This window comes from Zea mays, chromosome 9 (genome assembly GCF_902167145.1).
Source record: "Zea mays cultivar B73 chromosome 9, Zm-B73-REFERENCE-NAM-5.0, whole genome shotgun sequence".
In the NCBI taxonomy this organism is placed as follows: Eukaryota; Viridiplantae; Streptophyta; class Magnoliopsida; order Poales; family Poaceae; genus Zea; species Zea mays.
In genome coordinates this window covers 117206090-117230161 of record NC_050104.1, presented here as the reverse complement: position 1 = coordinate 117230161, position 24072 = coordinate 117206090, and the positions used below count along the sequence as shown (strand labels likewise).

The 24072-nt window shown below is 41.8% G+C and overlaps 1 protein-coding gene across 1 annotated transcript; it reads right to left on the bottom strand.

Annotated features, from left to right (window-relative positions):
* Positions 1 to 72: 72 nt before the first annotated feature.
* Positions 73 to 22135, bottom strand: LOC103638891 (dnaJ homolog subfamily C GRV2). The gene is made up of 22 exons (XM_008661674.4): positions 21284 to 22135; positions 20359 to 20589; positions 20176 to 20263; positions 19550 to 19758; positions 19270 to 19371; positions 19136 to 19198; positions 14696 to 16900; positions 14074 to 14436; positions 11403 to 11543; positions 10629 to 11021; positions 10032 to 10523; positions 9557 to 9780; positions 9093 to 9437; positions 8677 to 8971; positions 7500 to 7934; positions 7065 to 7410; positions 6411 to 6754; positions 5859 to 6326; positions 4689 to 4813; positions 4009 to 4132; positions 808 to 876; positions 73 to 672 (listed from the first exon to the last, which is right to left on the bottom strand). The coding sequence occupies exons 1-22, from the start codon at positions 21719 to 21721 to the stop codon at positions 475 to 477; spliced, it is 7698 nt and encodes a 2565-aa protein (XP_008659896.1). The 5' UTR covers positions 21722 to 22135; the 3' UTR covers positions 73 to 474.
* Positions 22136 to 24072: the final 1937 nt, after the last annotated feature.

Below are 24072 nucleotides of genomic sequence, written 5' to 3'. Positions count from 1 at the left end.
CACACACTCGGTGGTCATACACGACAATATGACTGTAAAAGGTTAACTGACACCAGAAAATGCTCATCAAACAAAGGCAAAAAAAACATTTATTTCTCTCGTCACAAGTAAGTCGTGTGATCCGAACAAGGGAGTGCATCAACCCAGTAATGAATGGATACAATATTCAGCTCGCGTATTCTATGGACATCTATGGTACCCAAAAAAAATCATATGCTTTACAAAAAAAAAACACACACACAAAACCGACCCCGACCCTTATGTAATGGAAAACTGTACAATGGTATGCTATGCTATGCTATGTACTGAAATGCGGGCAACTGATCAGCTGCTCATTGGTGGGAATGGAGACACGAGCTGTATTTGGTGACAGTAACAAGCCCACTCAAGGTGGCCTCACTCTACAAATCGTTACCATGGTGGTGCCTTCATGGTCATACTCCAAGGAGCAGAGATTAAGTGTTTCGTTTTCCACTACGAATGCTGATAATATTGCCGTCCACTAGGGTTTGCTGGAGCTGATGGTGGAGAGAGAGAAGAAGATGGCGGTGCGGCGAGGGCGTAAGTGAATCTTGACGAGCTCTCAATGAGCCCAGCAACTCCAGCAGCAGAAGATTGTGCACTGGATGGAAGGAAAAGGTCGTGCTTCTGGTCTTTGTAAGCACTCCATACCTACATAAACGGATTTTTTTCAGTCAAACATTTCTTTGTCATTTTCTGTTTGGTGGACCACTTGTCATGATCACAAGTGTAGTTTCCCAATTTAATAGGGTTCTGTAATTTGTATTGCAGTGGGGATTTACTTACATCAGAGGAATTCAGGACTTCACGAACTCTAGCACAGTGTGCACCTTCGGTTGCAAAAGCATGAAGCACCTGCGTAAATCAAACAAAAAAAAAAAAGGTTACTAAGAAATGAAGAGAATACCAAATAAGCCGTCAACAAAGAAACAAGCCCTGTAGACCGATGAGGCATCCAACTATGCATAACAAGTGCATCGAAGACGACAACAAAAAAGCAGCACAAACAAACAGTTAGACCCGTTTGGTAGTTCTAGTCAAAGCAATCTGTTCGGCTCTGACTTCTCTGGTTAGAAAAACATTTGGCAAAACAACTTCTCATCTTGTTGAAAACTGTGAAATGTCTATAATACCCTTCTATTTTCTATTTTTTTCTATTTTTCCTTCATTCTTTCCTTTATTCCTTTTTTATTTGTCTCTTTCCACCTTATATCCCCACCACACATTCACAGGCACACTACGCGCAGCACCCCTCCACTCCGATGGATGTGTCGCCTCTCTTCGGTCGATGCCGCTAGGACTGCTTCAGCCCCTCCCCGCACCAGACATACAAGGGGCTTTGACAAAACCGAAAGTGGGTTTCAGACATACAAGGGGCCTTGACAGTACAAGTTTTAGTAAAATATCTACAATTCTGGAACCTCTTGGACAGATTGGAACTGCAGCAGGATATGCCGGATCAGCACTCTTGGCGCCTGTCTAAGCATGGGTGCTATTCCAGTAAATCTGCATATGAGGTTTTTTTATTGGGACAATTAAATTTGGCCCTTGGAAACGCACATGGAAGACGTGGGCTCAATTAAAATGCAGATTTTTATATGGTTGGCAGTTAAGAATCGATGTTGGACGGCTGATAGACTTGCAAAGAGAGGACTACCCCACCCTGGTTCTTGTCCTCTTTGGGATCAGGCTGTGGAGACTATCCAACACTGTCTAACTACTTGCACCTTTTCTAGAGAAGTCTGATTTCTCTTATTTTCTAAGATGGGTCTACAAAATCTTGCCCCACAAGCTGATGACAGACTTGTTAGATGGTGGAGCAGAACCTCTAAGATATTCTCTAAAGAGCAAAGAAAAGGTCTCAACTCCTTCATTGTGCTGGTTGCATGGGAGATTTGGAAACACAGAAATGCCTGTGTGTTTGATGGGAAAAGACCCTGTGTTCAGACTGTACAGCAGGCTGTGGCCTATGAGAGTGCTCTATGGTGTGCAGCAGGAGCCTCGGCGCTTCAGGGCCTCATTAGCCACCATTTTTCTGTTCCGGTCTAGGTTTTGGTCATTTTTTTCCTCTTCTTTGTTAGTCATGGATGGGTTCATGTATGCTTGTTGGTTGCCGCCATAAGGAGGCTTCAATTTTGTACAGGTCCACTAGGATCTTTCCTCTTTCTTCTTAATATAATGTCACACAACTCTCCTGCGTTTCTGAAAAAAAAGTCTACAAGGAGAGTATGAGTGTTGCATAACGACGATTAGCTAGTGACTAGTGTAGTTCGCCAATGACGTGTTGTTTGTCCTTTCATGTTGTGTATGTCCTTATTATGTTGGTCTGACTGAAGTATGTGTTGCATCTTTGCATATCATTTAGTAACGATGGTGGTTAATGGATCTACTGGTGAACTATGAGATCAAACCAGAAGACGATGTAATGGTGACTCAGTCCTGAAGATGATGGTGGATCATGTCCTGGAGACGAACAAATACTAACTTTGTACAATACAAGTTTATCTAAGCCTTGGTGCATGACCCCTATTAAAAGCATTTAGTGCCATGCTACAGGACTCACGAGAGATAGATCCGTTATACTATACTGCTATCACATGGTTTGGACATGGATAATAATTGAAGACCCGGCATGACTCTAGACTTCGATATGGATTTGGTTGCAATAGAGTGGAGCTCTAGTTGCATTAGTCCCACCTATGTCAATTGAGAATCGCTCATTGGTGGCCATGTGACAAGTTCGAAGGTATCGAACACATAACAGGGGCCTAAGTTACAATTGACCGTGAAGTCTAGTACTTCCCTACATCTCAAGGTCCTAGACAGTTTATTGGAATGCTTCACTAGCCATTTGACGAGTTATCAGAGGGGGAATGTCCAGGGTAAAACTTATGAGGGTGAACCCTGTCGTCGATTAGCGCGACAAGCCTCATAGGGCGTGTTCCCCGGGATGGTCGAGACACTTTCAGACCTAGGTTGTACTGCTATGAATAGGACTTGTATTCAATTTGAGGACCTAAGGCCAGCATATACATAGGTATATGAGGGCCAATATGTACTAAACCCCTTATACAATGGGGATATACAGGAAAACATAAATATACATCTAACACCTCCCACAAACTCAAGGTGGATCAACTACACTGAGTTTAGAGAGAGAATTGATGTTGGGCTCTGGTTTGTCCCTTGATGAAGAAATCAGCTAATTGAAGCTCTGAAGACACAGCGAAGATCAGTGGCATCATCTTGGACATGTGCTCGTGTATAAGAAACATCAACACCAATATGCTTAGTAGGCTTATGCTTTACCGGATCACAAGCAATACTAATAGCACCAGTACTCAAAAGAGTCAATATAAACAAAAACACCAAAATCAGCAAACAACCATTGTAGCTGAGTCACCTCTACTGTAGCAAGAACCATAACACACAATTCAACCTCTGTACTCAAACAGGAAACTGGTTGGTGCATGCAGCTTAATAAGGAGGCACATGCGGTTGGAGAGGAGGCTGGAGAGGAAGGAGGCACATGTGGTAGAGATGGTGCGCCGCCAAGACGGTGAGACCTATTGCTGCTCGTTCGAGCGCGAGTCGGAAGGCAGACGATGGCTGCAGTGCAGAGATGCACGAAAATGAGAGGGATGGAACGATTCTAAAGGAAACCCTGATGGGCAAAAAAACCAATGATCCTAATGGGTCAATTGCCAACCCATGATGAAAATGAAATCCACCCAAATCATCCAATTCGTCATAATTAGTCGATGACTAATAGGATGACTTGATTTCTAGTCACTCTACTCAAATCATTGGGCATAGTCGGTGCCAGGGGAACGATAAAGCCAACTAATGACAAGTAGTCGGACGACTTAATAGCACTGATCAAATCTCATGTGACTGTCACCCCTTGAAAATAAGATAAACTTAGGGTATAATAGGATTGAACTGAAAAAACTTAATGGCATCCCAAATAAAAAAGCCAACAGTTACCTCCACAGCCAAAACACGCCCAATTGAAGCCTCTGATTCGTTCCACTTCATTTTATTACGGAGTCCCTGTCTTCCACCAGCACGCCAGTCAAGAATACCAAGGAGCACTTCAACAAGACCAACCCTGTTTTGTTTCATTATGAAATACACAACCAAGATTAGTTGTTGAAAGATTTGATTCCATGAAACTAGTTTGGAGTGGACAATATTTTTCCCACAAAGTGTAAGACGAAGCAAAAGAAACTTTTGGACAAAATCATGTGTTTGGTTTGTTAAAGGTTCAGAAAATGTAACATATGTATTTACGTAAAGAAAGATGCATTAACATTTTCAATGTTTAATAAATAAGAAAAAAATCAATAAAATGGATTGCTTAAGTAATTTTATAAGCAAGCAAAAACAGGCATGCCTTGAGATACTACAGAATACTTGAATTTGCATACTAGACTCAAACAATTTCATCTCCTCTAGTAAGTTCACAATTTATGCACTGCTGACTTGACTTCATAAGCATCTTTGGCCATATAATGCACAATCAATTACTGCTCCTAAACTTCTGTTTCAGGAAAAAAATCATTAAGTTTTACTAATGTTTTTTTACGGGAATTTAGCTTTTAAGGCAATTTCACAAATTCAGATTATATGCACTAATAGCTATATAGACATTCAGAGCAGCTTACTTAAGCCCCTGTGCAACAAGAGCATCACGAGCCCGATTACCAGCACCGACTACACGCTTTAATGTCTCCAATGCCAGTATACTTCCACCTTGCCATCCAATTGCTTTCATAAGCAGTGGTATGACCTGCATGGCAGTTCAAGCAAAAAAAAAATATGATGGATCCCTTAGATGCCACTTGTGACAGAATGTGCTATGAAATTGATCATACTAGGTCTTCAGGATGCCACGGAAAGCACACTTAAAAAAAGGTAGTATCCTAGGTAGGCAAAACAGGCCAAAATCTGGAAGTGGTCAAAACGCTAATTAGATGTTGAAACCGCGTTTCATGCGTTTTAGACCATTAGCTACTTTTGGCGCAGTATGTTAGTTACTTTTGGGTCCAATCCGGCTTAGTCTCCACATGCTTGCCCTACTCCCCTGCCCTGAAGCCCAATGGCTAATAGCACACCGCTCTGCTCTATATCGTCGTCACCGCCTGAAGTTGTTGTTGTGTCTACTGCACCTTGTGCGCCCTCTTCTCTCCCTCCGCGTCGAGTGTGCCCTCCTTCCGCGGCATGTGCAGCGGCTTCTCCGCGCCGTGAGCCGTCCGTGTCGCTCCTCTCCCTTCACGCTACCCTCTCCCTCCGTGCTGCCCTCTCTCTCCTTCATGTTATCATCTGAAATTATGATATACTGGTATTTTTCCTATGTTGTTTAAAACTACGTTTAAAAGTCAAAACTTCAGCCCTGAGCGTTTCAACGTTTTATTGTTTTAATAACCTTGAGTGACTATGGAATTAAAGAGATTAATACTGCAGTCTGAATAATAAAAGATTCCAGAAGTCGAATAATCACTATATGCATATAATCTAATCTGAACTACATGTCTAGACAGAATAATTATTTTTCATAGATGATGCTCTAGTATTAAAAAGCTTTATTATGAGACATTTTAGGAGGTGACCACAAAGCAGTCACACTGTCTAGACAGAATAATTACTATTCAAAGGTATTGTTTTAGTACTAAAAAGCTTTATTATGATAAACATTTTAGGAGACGACAGCAAAGCAGTCACAATGTTGTATCAACAAAATAAAAAGATATTATGCAAGAGATCGACCATGCCTTACCTAGCTAAACTTACTACTTACTATAGTAACTTAAAAAAGAAGTCAAAGAATCAAATACCTGAGGAGTTCCTGCACTTGTTGATGCCATAGCTTCTGCACAGGTTGTGCTAGACGCAAGCTGATGCAGAACACGCAAACAACTAAGGCGGACACGTTCTTGTGGAGTCTGCACAGTGGCCTCAGAGTGAGATGAATTGTCATGTTCACCAGGTTCTGCCTGCGATCCACTGGAAGCCTGCCCAGATGCCATAGTTTCCCTTTGTCCCTCATAAGCCATAGCTGCAACAAGCTTTGGAACATAACCGAGGTAGCCAACATGGTCAGCAAGCACTGGATGAACTCGTAGTAAGGAAACCAATGCCGCGGACAGTAGCAAAGGAAGCTCTGGATCTGTAGCAATTGCTTCATGATGTGTAGCAGCAACAGAGGAGACATACTGATCTAGGAGCCCTTCAAGGAATCTTTTAGGGTTTCTCAGTGGAAACTTGGGATCCTTAAGAAAAAGTCTTACATAAATTCCACCAACCTGAAATTTGGACAGCATACCGACATCTTAAGCAAAGTTACAGAATTATTTTACACAACAAAAAAGTTCTGGAATAGAAACTACCTGTGGTTCATCCTTCATTACATGTTGTCCGGAAGCTTGTTCAGGTACATCCCAATCAACAACACGTCCTTTCATCTGCTCTTGATAGAGGTCTGATGCCATTGTTGCCAACTGTGCAGAAAGAGAAGCTGCCATTGCGGGTGTCCATACTAGTTCAGGAGTTTCAGTTGTCAGCTCAAGAGAAGAAACAACCGCTTCACCAGGTCCATCTTTAATGGCAGAAACCAAACCATCAGGCAGGAACCTGGCAAGGGTGATTGCTACCCTGGGGCCATGCATTGGTTGCCCAACAAGTTTGCCCAATAAAGATGCAGCTACAGCTCTTTGCTGCACAGGGATTTCCTCTACATAATACACATTAAGTGATTAATATAACTTAAATAATTAGATCTATTGAAGTTGTTGTAACAAGTAAAAACGTTTATAAATTAAACCAGGTGCAGAGCAGTTAAGCGAAGCAACGTTTAAAATATAACTTCACTGAAGGTTGGTAAACAAAAGTAATTTCAACCAAAATTTTAAAAAAATAAGTTAATTAATACTACTAGAACATGTGGACTGGAGTATCATGCACATTATGCAAAAAAAAAAACAACTGATAAACAAAATATCAGCCCTAACTATAGTAACAATACACTGAAGTGAAGATCAAACCTTGAAGTGGCAACATAAGTTCAAGAATGTAAACAACACCACCATGCTTGGCAGCTGCCCAGGCAAGCTCTGGTGTGCTGGCTAAAGAATACAGTACAGCAAGAGCTCCGTCCCTGCAAGGGGGATTGCAGTGGAGTATCTGAAATAGCAAAATCAGGCTCATCCTTTCTGCAACCATAGCCTCCAAACAAGAAGCATGCTTAGTCAACAGAGAAAGAACACTTAAACAGATTTGTGGGCTGGTGCTTTCAGAAGGAACATGCAGTGCAAGGCATTCAAAAAGAGGAATCAGACGCTCCTTGGAAGCAAAAACAGCAGCTAAGCCTGGATTACTTGTAAGAAGATTCTGCAATTAAAAACAAAATGACGGCATTAATTCAGTAAATGTTCCTCACACAGAAAAGGTTACAGAAAGTACTTTTTCAATAAAAGCACCTGAAGTGATGTTAGTCCACTTTGGAGGTTTATAATAACTTCAGAATCTCCATCTGTACTTTGTTTTCCTGATGAATTATCCATTTTTCCTTCAATAGTTGAATCACTGACTTCATCATTTCCAGACATAGATGCTTCAGTAACTGAACCATGTTGATGAATCGTCTCCAAATTAATGGAATTCCACTGTAGTACTAACTCTACTATAAACTTAAGCAGGGCAATGCAAAATTCCTCCTGGTCACTTATTTCAAAATCCGGTTGGTTGTTGTAAACTCTCAAGTATACATTACCAACGTTCAATTCTTTAGATAAAGCTTCATAGGTGAAAGAATGTGATTCTGTCAAATCATATGAACCATCAGGGCCTTGACTAGCACGCTGCTGGTCAACAAATTTGAGAAGCTCCCCTCTGGTGGATGAATTCCATATGATCTGCAATAAAAGGATGTTCTTTTTTTAGTTCAAATTCATCTGCACAAATACAATATAGCAGTGGATCGCATTATTCTCTGTGGATCGCAATAAAGTTATTCTATGTGGTTGCCTCATGTGCAATTACACAGAGAATAGCTTTTAATCACACATGAGGCAATAACACTACACAACATATTGAAGTGGATAGCATACACACGTTCAGCCAAATAGAAGTAGATTCTAGCAAATTGCATAAGTTGTGCCACAAGGAACGCTGTATTTGCTCGCTATAAAGTATCGATGTATATTGAATGAAGCATATGCACTAGGATTCTGAGAGTATATGTGCATTTGCATGCAAACTAACCTGTTGGACATACTGCTTGATGCCTGAAGTTGGAATTAATTAATTATAAATCCACTCTGACTATAATTCCCTATATTGATGTGTTCATAGACCACACTAAGGCGCAGGTGCAATTGTCATGCGTGCATGCATGATGTTAGCAAGTAGTTGATCATAAATCAACTTTGGAGTAAGAAGAGCATGTGTGCATATACTCTAAATAGACTGAATGTGCATGACCACACTATTTGGACGTATGTGCATGCGTGCATGTATATTAGCATGTTGCTTAACATACAGACCATGTTATTGACTAATTTACAGCATGCATACATTAATGATATATTTTATTTATTGTGAAATTATCAAAATATTCTAGGTATATAATACTACAATTAAAATAGAAGCCATTACCTCTGGTGATTCCAAATTTGAATTTAGATTTGATAATAACTCTTTAGGTGGGTGGTTTCTCAGCATGTCAGCAAGCTTTGGAGTAAGAAGAGCCTTCAGTGCATTGTATGCAGGTTTGTTATCTGGGTACAGGATATCATCGCCACTGAGACCACAAAGCTTAGACAAAGCTTGAGTTGCATGAACAGCATGCAGATTTTTGGCAATCTGCACCCTTGCCCCAACACCATGTGCTTCACATGTCTCATTCTCTTCTGCTGTCGAATCGTATTGAAGCAGCAGGGGTAGCACATACCTGCAAGTATATAAATCAGAGATAAGATTTGTTTTTCTCCTAATGTACTATCATATTTCGGTAAGCATCTCTTTTCCACAGTAATCTTAGAAGCAACAAGGATAGCAGGCAAGGCAACTACCATAAAAATCCAGCCCTGAGCAGAGCATTTTGCAACTCAGATGAAACCAAAACATTCGCAGCTGTCAGCAGCGCAGCATCCACAGCTGAGGGAACAAACTCAAGTTCTGTGCAATGCACAATGCCATCGGCAAGGCCACCAAACTTAAGAATCTCAACTCTTCCTGATTCAAACTGACTGAGAACAGAGAAGGTATGCATTATGTTGGTGACTATTCTTGCAGCTGGTTCATTTGCTGGTGTAGTTGGCTGAACAACACACATACAGCGAGAAAGAAGTGTTGCCAACAAGGGGATACCACCATCCCTTATAAGTTCTTCTCCATTTAATGAAGATGATGCACATCTAACATAACATTACAACAGGAACATCAGATAACAAAGAAGGGGAACATCTAAAATAATCAAAGTGAGCAGTTTTTAAAAAATGTATAAACCCAATAAAGTAAGTCTGTGTTAGCTTACGTCAACCAAATTAGCTCCGAAGCAGCTATCAGAAGAGGGGTCCTATCAAATGAAAGAAAATTGCTGTCATCTTTATCTACAGTAACTGCATTTAGCAACATAGGATAACCAGCATATTTGAATGGTCCCAAGACATCTCCATATCTCTTGTACAAGATGCGTTGTGCCTTCAGCAAGAGTAGCAGCCTCCAGACTTGTGGTCCCTGCAATCCCTGCATACTAGCCTGCATATAGAGACGATAGACACTGTAAATAGCCAACAATGTGAAAATATACCTTAATGGGTCTCGCTAGTTTGCATATATTCTACTAACAATTTGTAAGAAAAGAAACTCAATAGGCACATAGAATAATAAAATGCTGCTCATTTCAATGAATACAAGGGAGAACTAAGTAAAACAGTCTAAGCAACAAAAGAAGGCATGAAAAGATATCATGCATAAATGGGGCAACTAGTCATACAAACAAGGTGCACCTGCAATCGCTCATAAGCCTTTTGCACAGCAACAAATTTCTCCCTTCCTTCAGGGTTCTTGTCTGGATGATATTTTATTGCTAGCTTTCGGTATTGGCGCTTAAGCTTCTCCTCATCAATGTTTTCAATTTTGTTTCCGGAATTAGCCAAACTTAAGTCAGATGACTGCTTGATGCTACCGTTCTCACCAAGCACAAGATCATCAAGAGAAATCTCGAGTATCTTACAGACTTCTTCTTCAGATAAATCCATTGGACGACGAGTTAACTCTTCACGCCACATCACCAACAATGACTGCAAAAACTCCACATGTTCTACAATGGGCCAGTTAGGAAACCTAATCTCATCACATAGGTTGCGGAGGTAGTAACGATGGCACCACATCTCATCTTTCAGATTCGGGTAAGTCACAGGTGGCATAGGAGCATAATCATACAATGAATGGCAATGCTGTGCCAATTTCTGAGGAAATTCACCGAGATGCTGCAGAACCTGCCAAAAATAAGTTGAACAAAGTAATTTAAAATGAGATTAAAATCTCAAAACAAGAGAGCAAATGTTTTTTACAAATAAAAATAAAGTACATAGATAAAAGACCTGACAAATAAGGTTTTCTGCTCGCATCTTGTGGGTCCATATAATTTCTGGTGTGTCAGAATCAGACACCATTGCACCGGCAAAAGCAGAAGGGCCACTGCGCTCCAAGACATACAGCAAAGATTCTGGGAGGAGTCCACCCAGTACACTACGCTTTGCCAAAGGCAAAGATGAAGATAGTGCTGCCTCTTCACCACCATGAAAAGCTTGATGAGTATGTGTGGCCGAAAACAAATGTGCAATTGATAGGAGATTTGAACCAGGATATGCCAATGCAAAGTAAAAGGCACCAGTAATGTATAATCGAATCATAGCTTTAGGGTTTCTTGTAACAATAGCCATAAGCAATGAGGCAGCTGCTTCAACAATGCTTGGTTCCCCAGTAAGCATAACCTATACAATACAATTTGTTTTTTGTCAGCATTTGGTCAATTAAATTGTTCAAAAGAAAGAGAAACATACATCTGAAAAGTTGAATAAGATAATTGAATCACAAATTAAAGCATGAATTTTAATGGCACGAAAAATAGCTTATATCTTATAACACAACTGACAACTGTGCATTATATTGCGGACAGAGTTACAATTTAGTGACAGTTCAAGGAAATGCTACTTGCATCAACAGAGCTTTAAGGATTGCATTGTATTAACTTATACACATTAATCTGATGGTTGTAGACTAAGATACTGTCACTTTTATGTTGTACTTATACAGTCTCCAACATCCACTTATATGGTGGAAAAAGATAGCAAACACTTGAAGCTAGAGATAACCTGGGCCACATGAGGAAGGCATCTTGGACTTGACAATATACGTTTCACCCTAGGAGTTGGAGTTACTATTTCACCTGCATCATCAAGATCGGACCGTGCAGATGTCATACTGTGTAATATAGATAATGCAGCATCCCCAATCTGTAGAAAGAAATACATTTTTATGTGAGTCAAAGAAAGTGCAAATTAATAATACAATTTTATGCGACTGAAAGAAAGTGCAAAATTAATTTTTGAGGAAAGAATTTGTGCTTGCGGATAGCTTATTCTGCCTATGTTGCCTCAACATAAAAGGTCCCAAGTCCTAGTAAAGGAGGAGGGTTGTGATAGGCTTGGCGAGCCAACGTTAAACCTAGTCATTCTAATGGAGATGAAACCCGAAAGAAATCCATCGGGGTGTAACCTTCTTAGCGACGCACCATATCGGAACCCGGATATGGTGTTAAATGGACAAGGGCCGAATCAGCAGCCCCTTGGTGACACACCGTGACACCGTGTCACGATCTAGGCACAGTGTCAAGTAAGCAAGGAACGGGTCGCTACTTAGTGGCATGATACATCGACGTTCGAGTGTAGTGAAAAAATGTGCAAAGGTCTTCACATCACCGACAGGTGCGAATGGTAAGGAAGCTAGTCAAACCAACTATGATTTGTTTAGGTAGTCAAATGTAGGGTCGCTTACAGGTAAGTTAAGTGAGTCAGTTGAGAGTTGAGACAACGACTAGGATGCTAAATGGAAGGATCAAAAGACAAAGGTGGACAATACGGCTTCGAGCTTTGGTACACATGGACAACTGTAAATAGAAATAGAGTGGGAGTTTTGATTGATAAGAGTCTAAAGATTAGTCGCCCCTGATCGACCCTAATCGTCCCCCTGGTCATCCTGTGTATTCCAGGACATATATATATACATATAGTCATATATATAACACTATATATAGATATATACTTATATAGTATAGACTATAGAGACTTGCAGCAGTATAAATAGTCCAATATTCAATACTTGAATAGTCCAAAACAGCAGTACATCCAGCTTACTAGACCAGCACAGCAGCAACAAGTTTATTCAATACTTGAATAGTTCATAAAAGCACAGCAGCAACAAATTTATATGAAACTGCAAGTCTATAACTTACTAGACCAGTAGACCATAACCAAGAAGGCTTCAGATGAGGAGCTCATCTCCAGTCCCTGTGTTCTCTTTTCTCCCAGCCGATGTAGAGAGAAAGGTGTTGTTGTGTTGGAGCCTTGGAGGGAGAGAGAAGGGTGAAGAAGGGAGCTGGGAAGAGAGAAGGGTGTTTTCTGATTTTCTCCCAGCCGTCAGGGAAGCTAAAAAGACAGGTAGACCTGGGGGGGGCCTACCACTATTAATCATGGGCCAGTCCAGTCAAACAGACTGTTGGACTACCTGAGCACAAACTGGACTGTTGGGGGCAGTCTAGACTGTTGGACTACCTCTATTAATCGCGACTGATCGGCTCCTAGGCAATTAATCGTTCCATATCGTCGCCTAATCGGACGATATGGACGATCACTAACACTAATCGAGTCGAACACCCTAATCAAGCACAAAGAAACGATCAGCCCGACTAATCGTGATTAGTCCGACGATCTGAAAACACTGATATAGTGTTTTATATGACAAGAGAGTACCACAGAAGCTAAAAGGCAAATTTTATAGGACGGCGATTAGACCTGGTATGTTGTATGGTGCAAAATGTTGGCTTAAAAAAGACAAGTTCAACAGATAAGTATTGCGGAAATACGCATGATACGTTGGATTTATAACCATATAAGAAGGGATCGAGTCCAGAATGGTGATATATGTGATAGGATAGGGGTAGCACCAATTGAAAGAAGCTTGTCCAACATCGATTCAAATGATTTGGACATGTCCAACGAAAACCTTTCGAGGCATCAATGCGTAGTGGGATCCTAAGGCACGATAGCGATAGGAAAAGAGGAAGAGAAAGACCGAAATTGACATGGGAAGAGACAGTAAAAGGAGATTTGAAAGGATGGAATATGCCCAAAGATTTAGCCTTGAACAGAAGTATATGAAAAACAACTATCTATGTGCTTAAACCATGATTGTGGGTTCGTTGGGTTTTTAACCCTAGCGTACCCCAACTTGCTTGGAACTCAAAGACTTTATTGTTGTTGTTGATAGCTAACACTAAAAAAGGATAGACTAAATGCTAGCGGCTCCCACATAGGTGAGGTCTGGAAAAGGAATAACCGAGGCAAACTTTACCCCTGCGGGGTTCCTGATAGCTAACACTAAAAGAGGGAAATAGCAGCATAGGTGTGAGCATGTGTCCAACCAGAAGCTGCAGATTTAGGCCTTGTTTGTTTCAGCTTTTTTCAGTTTCTGGCCGCCAGAAGCTGCTGCGGACTGCCAAACGCCCAGCTTTTCAGCCTTTCTCTATGAGAATCACTTTAGTCAATGCCGTCCAAAATCAACGTGAACACAGAATCGACCGAGTTGTTGCAATTGCAATAGTAGGAAACCATCACTTTCTACATCCTAAACCCTATGGACTCTTTTATCTTCCTTCGTATGTAATCTCCACGATACTTAGATTCTCTCCACAACCAGATTCTCCCCACAGCCAGATTCTTAGAAAAGTTCCTCAGTAAAAAGCTGAACCAAATAAGCCCTTGATACCTGAGTGGGAGTCAAAACAGGCACTCTTACAGAAAGTGCCCATCGCAGTTCCCGTATATCCCGTAGCCCTTTCCAGTCTGACATGCCAGAAGCCCAACATTTTGTTGTCCAATCAATTGACTTCTTTGACCACAGCCTTCTTATTGCATCTTTTTCAAGTGGCCCAACTTGTGTGCCATCTTTATCAATGTACATCCATTCTTTTGAAGGTTCCATAAATGCAGTTGCCGCGATGAGGTTAGATTGCAAAGGAATAGCAGTCCGCTCAGATGTTTCATGTGCAACAGTAAGCAAATCAACAGCCAAAACACAGCCTCCAACCAAAACACATGCTTCAACATTTGAAAGGTCATTCATCAAGACCTATAAAACCACAGAAAAAAGAGGGAGAAGATTTATCAGCATGTGAAGGTGTGTGGCAGATCCATAATAGTAAATTGGTTCTTGAAAAATATTGTCCAAGATTAATGTCCATGTTCAAAGCTAATGTCTAGATACTCGTCAATTTTACTGTACAGTGCCCATTGCCCATAAAATGACAACATAATGAAGCTTGTTGATATTAGCACATATTATGTCATATTACTACAAAATAGAGAAATTAGACTACAGAGCAACAAACCTTTAAAAGTAGTAACAAACGATGCCTCAAAACCCTATCATCGGTTCGGTCTAAGAGGACAGTAATATGTGGAGTGCCATCAAAAGCCCCAATAACTTTATAATGTTGCTCATAAACTATAGTCATTGCCCTTGAACAGAGTTCTCTTACAGAAGACCCTCCACCACCACCAAAGCCATCTAATCTCCCAATGTCACACCAATCATCAGATGATCCCAACTCGTCAGGTACTGCACCATCCACAGTAAGACCAATATCTGCATCACACAAAAATTGATGGTACAGAGCCCTAAAAAAGGCAACCGGATCTCGTAGTGGAAAATTGTGTGCTCGATAGTTGCTTCCAATTTCAAGCAGCAGTCGCAAATAGTATTGCCCCACACAGACTTCTTTGGACAAGCTTGGGTAGCTCACTAAAAATTCAGCATAATTCCATGACATTCGAGGTAAGTTGTCACTACCACCAGCGTCCTCAGTGACTGAACTTCCAGGGACAATATCATTTGTTCTTGCTTTCTCGACATCCAGGTTATGAACTTCAGCTTGCAATGCTTCCCTCAGTTCCTGTCTGGTGCGTTCATTCCATATCAAATCTGCTCTGTTGTGATCTAGACTGAATGCCCTCCAAAATCCATACCAATTGCACAGGAGCCTGCCAGATCCCACAGGAGTGTTTTCCACCACAACCTGTGCAGGGACTGAAAAATCTGAATGCGATGAGCTCACAAGATCACCATTGGCATTGGAGTCCACTGAATAAACATGTGAATCCAGCTGTGGTTCCCCAATTTGATGATTATTTTCAGAAAGGGCCTCAGGTACAAAACCATGTGGCACTGTAACTGCACAAGAAGGATCAATGCTTATACCTGGCAAAGGAGAGTGGGTGGAAGAGTATGGGCCAACATGCCTCTGATGAACATCTGCTACTCCATAAGTGCCCGCACTGGTGTGCCTGAAGGGTTCCCCATCCTCAACACCATTGGGGGGTACCCCTTGTTCTTGTACTGACATACTTTTACTACCACGGACCCTCCTCTGCTGAAGTATTCGTCTCTGCCTTCTGCTCAACGGTGCTTCATCATACTGGCTCTGTGATTCTTCATCTGAACGTGTATGGAGGTAAGCAACAAGTCCAGGAGGAAGTATTCTTGATAGCAAATCAAGTGCAGGTTGATAGGAATCAGCCCAAAGAGCAACAAGTTGCCGACTAACATCACGCTGTTCTCCAGCAGGCAAGAAGAAAGCATTTAGTAAATGCCTCAGAAGAGCACCATCCTTCAAGGCAGCATCACGCATGAACTCTGCTGCTATTGCATCTTCCTCAGCAATTGTCCGCATTATAACAGAAATAGTCTCTCGCACACTTTCAGCTGGATGTGCAAATAATGCAAACAAACGACGGCGCAAACCAGCAACTTGACGCAGTAGCTCAACAAATGTAGCATGTTGGGTTGTTTCACCATGGGGTTCACAAAGCATAGCTTCAAGGACTTCCACAACAGACAAAGATAACAACGGTGACACCGATATTGGCCTCAACCTGTTAACAAGGATCGGAACATACATTGGTTGCGAGAACAGTACAGACTTTGCATGCATGTAGGTGGCATGGGATTCTCCCCTTGCATCCATTAAGATGGATGAATCACCGGGACCACCACCAATTAGCATAGCCACAAGTCCAGCAGCTTCAGCTGCTACTCCTTCCGAACCATTCCTAAGCAAACCCATTATTCTCCCAACAGCGACAGGAAACGACATCACATGTGATGCCACACTTCTTGATGTAAGTAGCCTGCGTAAGCATGCAACAAAACCCATTATTGTTGCTGCTGCTTTTGGAGATGGAGGCAGAAGAGGAGGAGCATCAGCAGGAAGGCTATGTGGTATGGTTGGAAGAAGACTGATCAAGGCCAGTACGACCACTTCAGGTACTTCAATATTGACGGGCACTCCAGTGTATGGTACACATGCATTAAACTCCCTTATTCTACGCCACAATCTGATTTTTGCTCCAGGAACAGTGTCAGATGACACTACAGCCTCTTTAGCAATTGCGGCCAAATGTTTTGTGTGCATGGAAGCTGACTCCATGTCAACAGAACCATGATAGGGCATCTCAAGATGTGCTACCCCACAAGGCGGATCTATGCGATGACCAGACATTGTTAACCTTGGTAGCACTGGAATTGCACACTGTCTCTGAAAACAACAAAGCGAAAAGGAAACATGAGGCGCAAAAAAGGCCAAGATGAGCATGACAGAAAATACATGTAGCATGACCCCATGAGCATAGATTAGTACCCTGCATTCATATGTGTCACGCCTACTCTATGCTTGACTTGAAAAAAACTCAACAACATGAGGAAGATCACTCCAAGTAGGAGAAATGGAGATGCATAACAGATTGCACTATGTTGTAACACAGTATATCAAGATTTCACCTCTGAAGTATGAGTTGAAGTTATTCTACAGATGTATTAAAGAAAGAAGATGGGATTATGTGGAAATGGAACAGCAACACTACATAAGCGCACAAATCAAAATGGGAGTGGAATGGTGCTTGTCCAGGTGTTGTTGGTCATTATATTTGCGGATCTTAACAAACATATTCGTATTTGCAAATAAAATGTTGCCACAAGTGGTGCACATACATTCGAATCTGTATTCTTCATGACTCAAGTGTAATTCAAGATAAATGAATCGAAAATACAGACTGAATGCTGCCAGAAGAATAAAATGCACCTTAGGTCCTGAAACATGTGCAACAGTTTCACTTGGGTTCACAAACTTAGGAATTGCATGTTTAAATCCGTGAACTTATGTAAGTGGGTCATAAAAGATTCCAGTTCTATGTTTTATAAGTAACTAAAGATGGCACACCACCTTGGTTGAATCCTAGTAAATTCCAACACAGACGTGCTACCGTCTTTTTTGCATTTTAGTCCTTTTGGGGCTTTATTTTCACAAATACACCCTTTTCAGTTTCATTTCAAAAAATGGACCCTCACCTCGGCGCCATCACTATTGGCGCCGAGCTACAACGTGTTGGCGCCAATTAGTTTGGCGTGTACATGTAAGAGTCGACGTCTACGTGGATCTGACGTGGCAGCACCTCGGCGCCGTGGATCTCGGCGCCGACCTCCATGTATATAAATATACCACTCCAGCCGTCGGTTTTTTGATTTTTTGATGATAGCAGTCATTTTATCAATGATTCTTCTTCATACTTAGTTTATTTGGTTTATGAATTTGTGTTCTGTTGTTGGTGACCTAAATTGTAACTTGGATAGTTGATGATCTTATACCTGTTAAAATTTACAACTTAGCATTTGATTTACATCAGTTCAGCCACGGAGACATCTCCTGTAAAGTGGTTGAAGTGTTTTTGTGAGCGCCAAACGTCTTGTCGCGGGGGATGCACGTCATATTTCTCAGGTGTCATATTATGCTATGATCAGCAGTTAATGTCAGGCACCAAACCACTATCCCATCTTCAGTCATATCAAGCCACAGTATGCATCTTGGTGTTCTTGCAATAGCATGGCATGCAAGGAATTATGAGCTTGGTTAAACTATTTGTTTCTGTGTTCACTTTTAGTTGCAGGGCTATTGCAGTCCGTTACTTAATTGGTGCATGATTCCCTTGTTTATTATAAAAGGATGATTTTGGATCAATGGATAACGAATTGCACGTTTGAGCTGAGTTATTTACACTCATCCTTGCAGGACTAGTCCAGTTGAATTTGTGGTCTCGCGAGTAGGTACTATGAATTTATGGTCGGCGCCGAGATCCACGGCGCCAAGGTGCTGCCACATCCGATCCACGTAGGCGTCAGCTCTTAAATGTACACGCCAAACTAATTGGTGCCGACACGTTGTAGCTCGGCGCCAATAGTGATGGCGCCAATAGTGATGGCGCCGAGGTGAGGGTCCATTTTTTGAAATGAAACTGAAAAGGGCGTATTTGTGAAAATAAAACCCAAAAAGGGCTAAAATGTAAAAAAGACGGGACGTGCTACTTGAAACTGCTAGAGAAATGGTTTGTATTTTAAGGAAGCTTCATGGAGCTGGACAGTTTTTACAAGATTTTTTTTGGATCTTATCTAGCAGACCGTGACCACCATTTAGTTTAAATGGCATTCAAGTGTCATCATTACCATTAGTCGCTAATCATGTGCAATTTGAACAGTTGATGATGCACAAATACAAGTTTTGGCATCCAAATGTGTGTTTCTTAGGTCTGGGTACCCAGATGGCACACTTAAAGTCATGTCCAGGTTGTATGCCTTTTCTTTTTTTGGTTAACATGCATCGCTAAGTTGTGCCAAAATACAAGAGACAGTCATGCTTGTTAATCACCTTAAATTTGGTGTAAAATATGCCAAGGTAATATGACGTCAATTGGTTCATAATGAGAGAGAGAAAACAATGTACCTGGGTTTCTAAAACATCAAGAACTGTTGCAAGTAGATTATCACGGGAAGTGCTTGCATATACCTGAGAAAAACACAGAATAATTACATAGCATTTCCTGTAATGGGATAGAGACCTGTATGATATGTACTTACATGAATTGGGCAGCCATCATTGAATTCAAATGCAAATATCTGTGGTTCTTCTACAAATCGAACAAGAGCACTTACTGCTGAGAGTGGTCGTACTATGACAGCCTGGAAAGAAATTCAGTGCAAACAAGTAAGAACCTATCATATGCTCTCTTTTGTGTGTGTTTGTGTTAGGCGGGGGTAGGGTGTTGGTACTCAAAATTGATATCATGTCTTGGATTGCCAATAGCTCGAGGGAGAAGAGTTTTAACAATTCATATAAAATTGAGGACAAAATTTCTACCTCATAGTTCTCTGGACGTCTTTCAACAAGTGAAGTGCTTGTAAGAACAAGCAGACAAGAGACAGAATCGCCCTGTTCTCCAAGCCCACCCCTTGGTCCAACACCCAAACTTAAGCTCTCAATATAAGCAGTGCCATGTGCAGCAGAACGTAATCTTGTTACTGACCACTCTCCATGTCGTGTTTCAGCAGCTCCAACTGCCTCCATAGCTGGGAAAGAAGTCCACATGCAATTAAAAATTAAAGAAAACCATAGTCATAGGCTCACAGGTAACAAATAAACTATCGTTGAGAGTTTTTAATCCTTCATTATATCAGATAATTGTAGGATCCACAGCATCAATAAATGTGTAACCAAAACATGAGACAAACGCGGATTTTGATCAATCTGGAGCTTGAAGGTGGTATTTACCTAATTCTCACAGTTCATCTGTGTTTTGCAAGCTGCCAAGCTACAAAACATATTGATAGAAAGGCAACACTAGAGGCATGATAATACGGTGAGAACTGAGAACATCAAATAGATATATAAAAGTATTGAGCAAACATCTTCATCCTTATCAACATCTAAATTGATTCCCCGATAAAATACAGTAGAACTAAAGTTCACTATAGATATATGTCTACCTCTTTTTGCTATGAACTCGTCCGCTTTCATTGATTGTGAATTATCCACAGATAGTGATAATCCAATCTTTAATTTGGCAGTTTTCGTCTGAAAGATAACCAACAACAGGAAGTTACATAGAACTAAAAAATCTGTATCACTGGAGTGGAACGACCAAAAAGGACGAGGACAAAAGGGTGTACCAGATGCGATATAATTGCAGTGTTTGTAGTTCCTGAAGCAGCCATAAAAGCTTTTGACTTCCGACCATAAAGCGGGCATAGCACAAACCCTCCACCTTCAGTAGTCTTGCTCCCATAGCTATTCCCCAAGAGAATAATTGCTGGAGAATTCATATCTCTGAATTCCAAGCACCAGCGCATATAACCAGAAGCCTCAAGGAGCTCAACACCCACAGGAGTAACCTTAAGTTTCTACAGAATGTTCAGATACCGTAACCAAAGTATTAGACATCATGTGATAATTTTTTCTATACAGCATTATATGAGTTATAATATATTAAAGATGGTCTCCGCAATCATCTAGATATCTAAATAATGACCATAGAAGTGGTGCACTACAACAATCTACCACATCCAGTCACTTATATATGATATTTCGAACAACAAACAAACTAAAGCTAAATGCAAACCAAACTTGCTTTCTGGAACATCATATGGATCTGACTGGAGGGAGTATTTATTAGCACATCATCTATTTTAGCACATTTTGTGGCACAGGTTGAATAGTAGAATTTGTTATCCTATTTTTCGTATAGTTAAAAAATCACAAAAAATTGAGCAAGAATGAATGTGCAAATATGTGAATTGTCTTCAATAGTTCTGCTTGAACTGGTAGCCTAGTGCTATGAGATCTGGTAAGTTATCTTAAGGATGAACAAATTCATTCATGAAGTAGGGTAGTACTATATGAGATTGGCATGGAAGCATCAACTGATCAGAATAGAGTTGTGCAGCAAAATTACTTGCAGAAACTAAGCCTTGGTTTATTTAAAAAATGAAACACAGCCTCGCATTGCTAGTTTTTGTTTACAGCAGCACAACACAATAGACAGTAGCGGGATGTGAAGTTGACAGAAGCGGGAATTCAGTAAGGCGGTGTGCTTACGAAGGGGGCCCACTCGTGGGTGCGTCGGCGGAGATGGAGGACGGGGAAGTCGAAGGAGTCCTGGACCGGGCGGAGGCGGTGGAGTTCGGTGAGGATCCCCGGGCGGAGCGGGGATGAGAAGCGCATAGGCTTGAACTTGCCGCGGGCATCGGTGCGGACTGCGAGCGTGAACTCGTCGGTGGCAGTGAGAGCCTCAGCATGGTCGAACTTGGAGCCGACATCGTAGGAGTTGGTGAGGTTGAGAGTGGTGGGGTCGAGCGTGACGACGCAGGAAGAGGCGATGCAAAGGACCCGGCGATACCTTCCCCTCCACGAGTGCTTGACGACGATGTACCGGGCGAGGTACTCAGGCTCCTCAGCGACCGCCGCGGGGGCGGAGGCGGATGCAGCAGACGATGTGGCAGCCTCCGCTGCGGCGTGGCGGCTGGCAAAGTCCATGGAGGCTAGACTCGGGCCCGCATTAGGGTTCCGCCACCACGGTAGGGAACGGGAAGAGTGGCGCGAGTGAGTCGACCCCAGCGCGGCGGACGATCACGAAGCGAGACAAGGATCCCCTTATTGATGCTGCTGCTGCCCCGCCGGTTGCCAGAGGATGGTGCTCGCCGGCGCAGCGGCCGGAAAATCCTTGCAGAGATTTTGTGTTGCGCGAGTTCTCTTGGTGCTTGATCGATCGATCGGTTCGTTGGCTCCTTTTCAAAGAATGTTCTATTTTCTGCCCGTTTTCAAGCTGTTGCTTGTGCTTACGATCTCACTTCTATTATCCTCTGTCTTCGAAGCTTTAATTTATAGGGGGAGGGATCGTTCAAGACAACATAGGACCGGCCGGCTTCCGTGTTTGGCTTCAGCACGAATGAAGTTTTTCTTCGCGTTACTTTTCCCCCTCTATATAAGATGTTCTGTTTATATTTTATAATCAAACAGATAAGAACGAGTAAGAACACAGTGGTATATTGTATGTTTTCTGGCCTCACTAAAACCACTGTATATATTCGAACACTACGTCAAGAAATTAATTTCTCTATATCTAACGAGGTTCTTCCTATTTTACGTTTTTCTTCAGTGTCCTTCTCAAAGTAAACTTCATATTAATTGTATCGACGACATGAACAATTACATGTAATATGTTTTACATCAACAAAGAGTAAATTCGGTCTTGTTTGGTTATATAAGCTAGATTACGGTGAAACACTACCGGAATCGGTCTCTTTGTCGAATGTTTGAAGCATTCGGCGAAGGCCGGAAAACACTCGGTGAAGGCTTTGCTGGAGAGCTCGGTGAACTGTACATCGATAACGGCTTTTTTGCCGAATACTTTTTATCGGGCACTCGGCAAAGAAAAACCGTCGTCACGTCGACCGTTAACGGCGATGGAGCCTTTGTGACACTCGGCAAAGCACCTCTTTGCCAAGTGTTACATTCGGCAAAGTGTCCAATATACCCCTTTTTTCTATTCCCTCCAAACAAACAAAAGATATATCACATATACATCACAGATATCACATAATCATCACATACATAACAGAGACCACATATTTCACAAATCTAACAAGTTTTTCACAAACATGTCTATGTTCATACCAAGTTTCACCAACATAAGTATTACCAACTCAAACATAAATTCAGGACAAGTTTCACCAACATAAGTTCACACAAGTTCACCAACATAAGTATCACAACTAAGCTAAAGAGGTGGGTGACTGGACTGGTGTGGCGATGGGTTGGGTGATCCATTAGGGTTGTTGGATGCTGCCCAGATTGTCCATGTACAGAGAAGAGATTGCATGTGTTATACCAAAGAAATATATATCATGCAAGACTAGAATTTTGATACTCATAGGAGTATGGAACTCAACAGGGTCAACTGTAGGGAACAACGGAGGTGGTGGAGCAAAACCATGTGCGGTGTCAAGACTCTACATGTACTGCAACATCTCTGTCATCCTTACCTCCATCTCCTGACGTTCCCTCCTCTCTGTTTCTAGCTGGGTCTGTAATATTCTAAGTCAATGTTATAGTAACTCAAAGAGAAGATATATAACTCAAAGAATGACGAGTTACAGAAGCACACTAACCTCGAGTTGTTGTATGCGATGATGTGAGTTGTCATGCCGAGGTCGTATGGCTAGGCTCGAGCTCGTGCTCCTTGCTCGCACATGAGACAGAGTGGGAGTGGACGACGAGTCGATTCCCCGTCGGCAATCCAATACCACCTATGTCTCTTGCCTCCTCCGACCCTCTTGAGGACATCGGGGTGAATGTCCTCGGTCCTCGGATCGTAATCTGGCCCATGGACCTCCTGTGCCATGGTGGTGTACTCATGAAGGCGGCTGTAGATGGCGGGATTGCTATACGCCTCGAGCCCATCATTCGGGTTGTAAGTGACATCGGACATCGCCTTGCCCTTGTGGGCCATAGCATAGGCCGAGATGATGGAGCAAGGCTAGCCACCATGTGACGCCGACTACAAGATGTAACATCCCAAAATTCCAACCCAAGGTTTAGAACCCTAATCTCCTACCCCCCTAATTTTTTATCTCTCCCTAAACTCCATCCCATAGGTCATCTCATCATATGCATACACTTTGATTGTTAGAAGCACCTCACATAGATTATTTTTAGCACCTAAGATTATTTAGCTAATTATTGTTCAAAAGAAAAAGAGATAAAAAGAAATAGAAATAGAAATGAGAAATGAGAAATAGAAAATAGAAAAATAAAAAAAAGGAAAAACTCCCCCCTCGGCTGGGCCGCTTCCGGCCCAAGCCACCCCCCCCCCTCTCGCGTGCCCG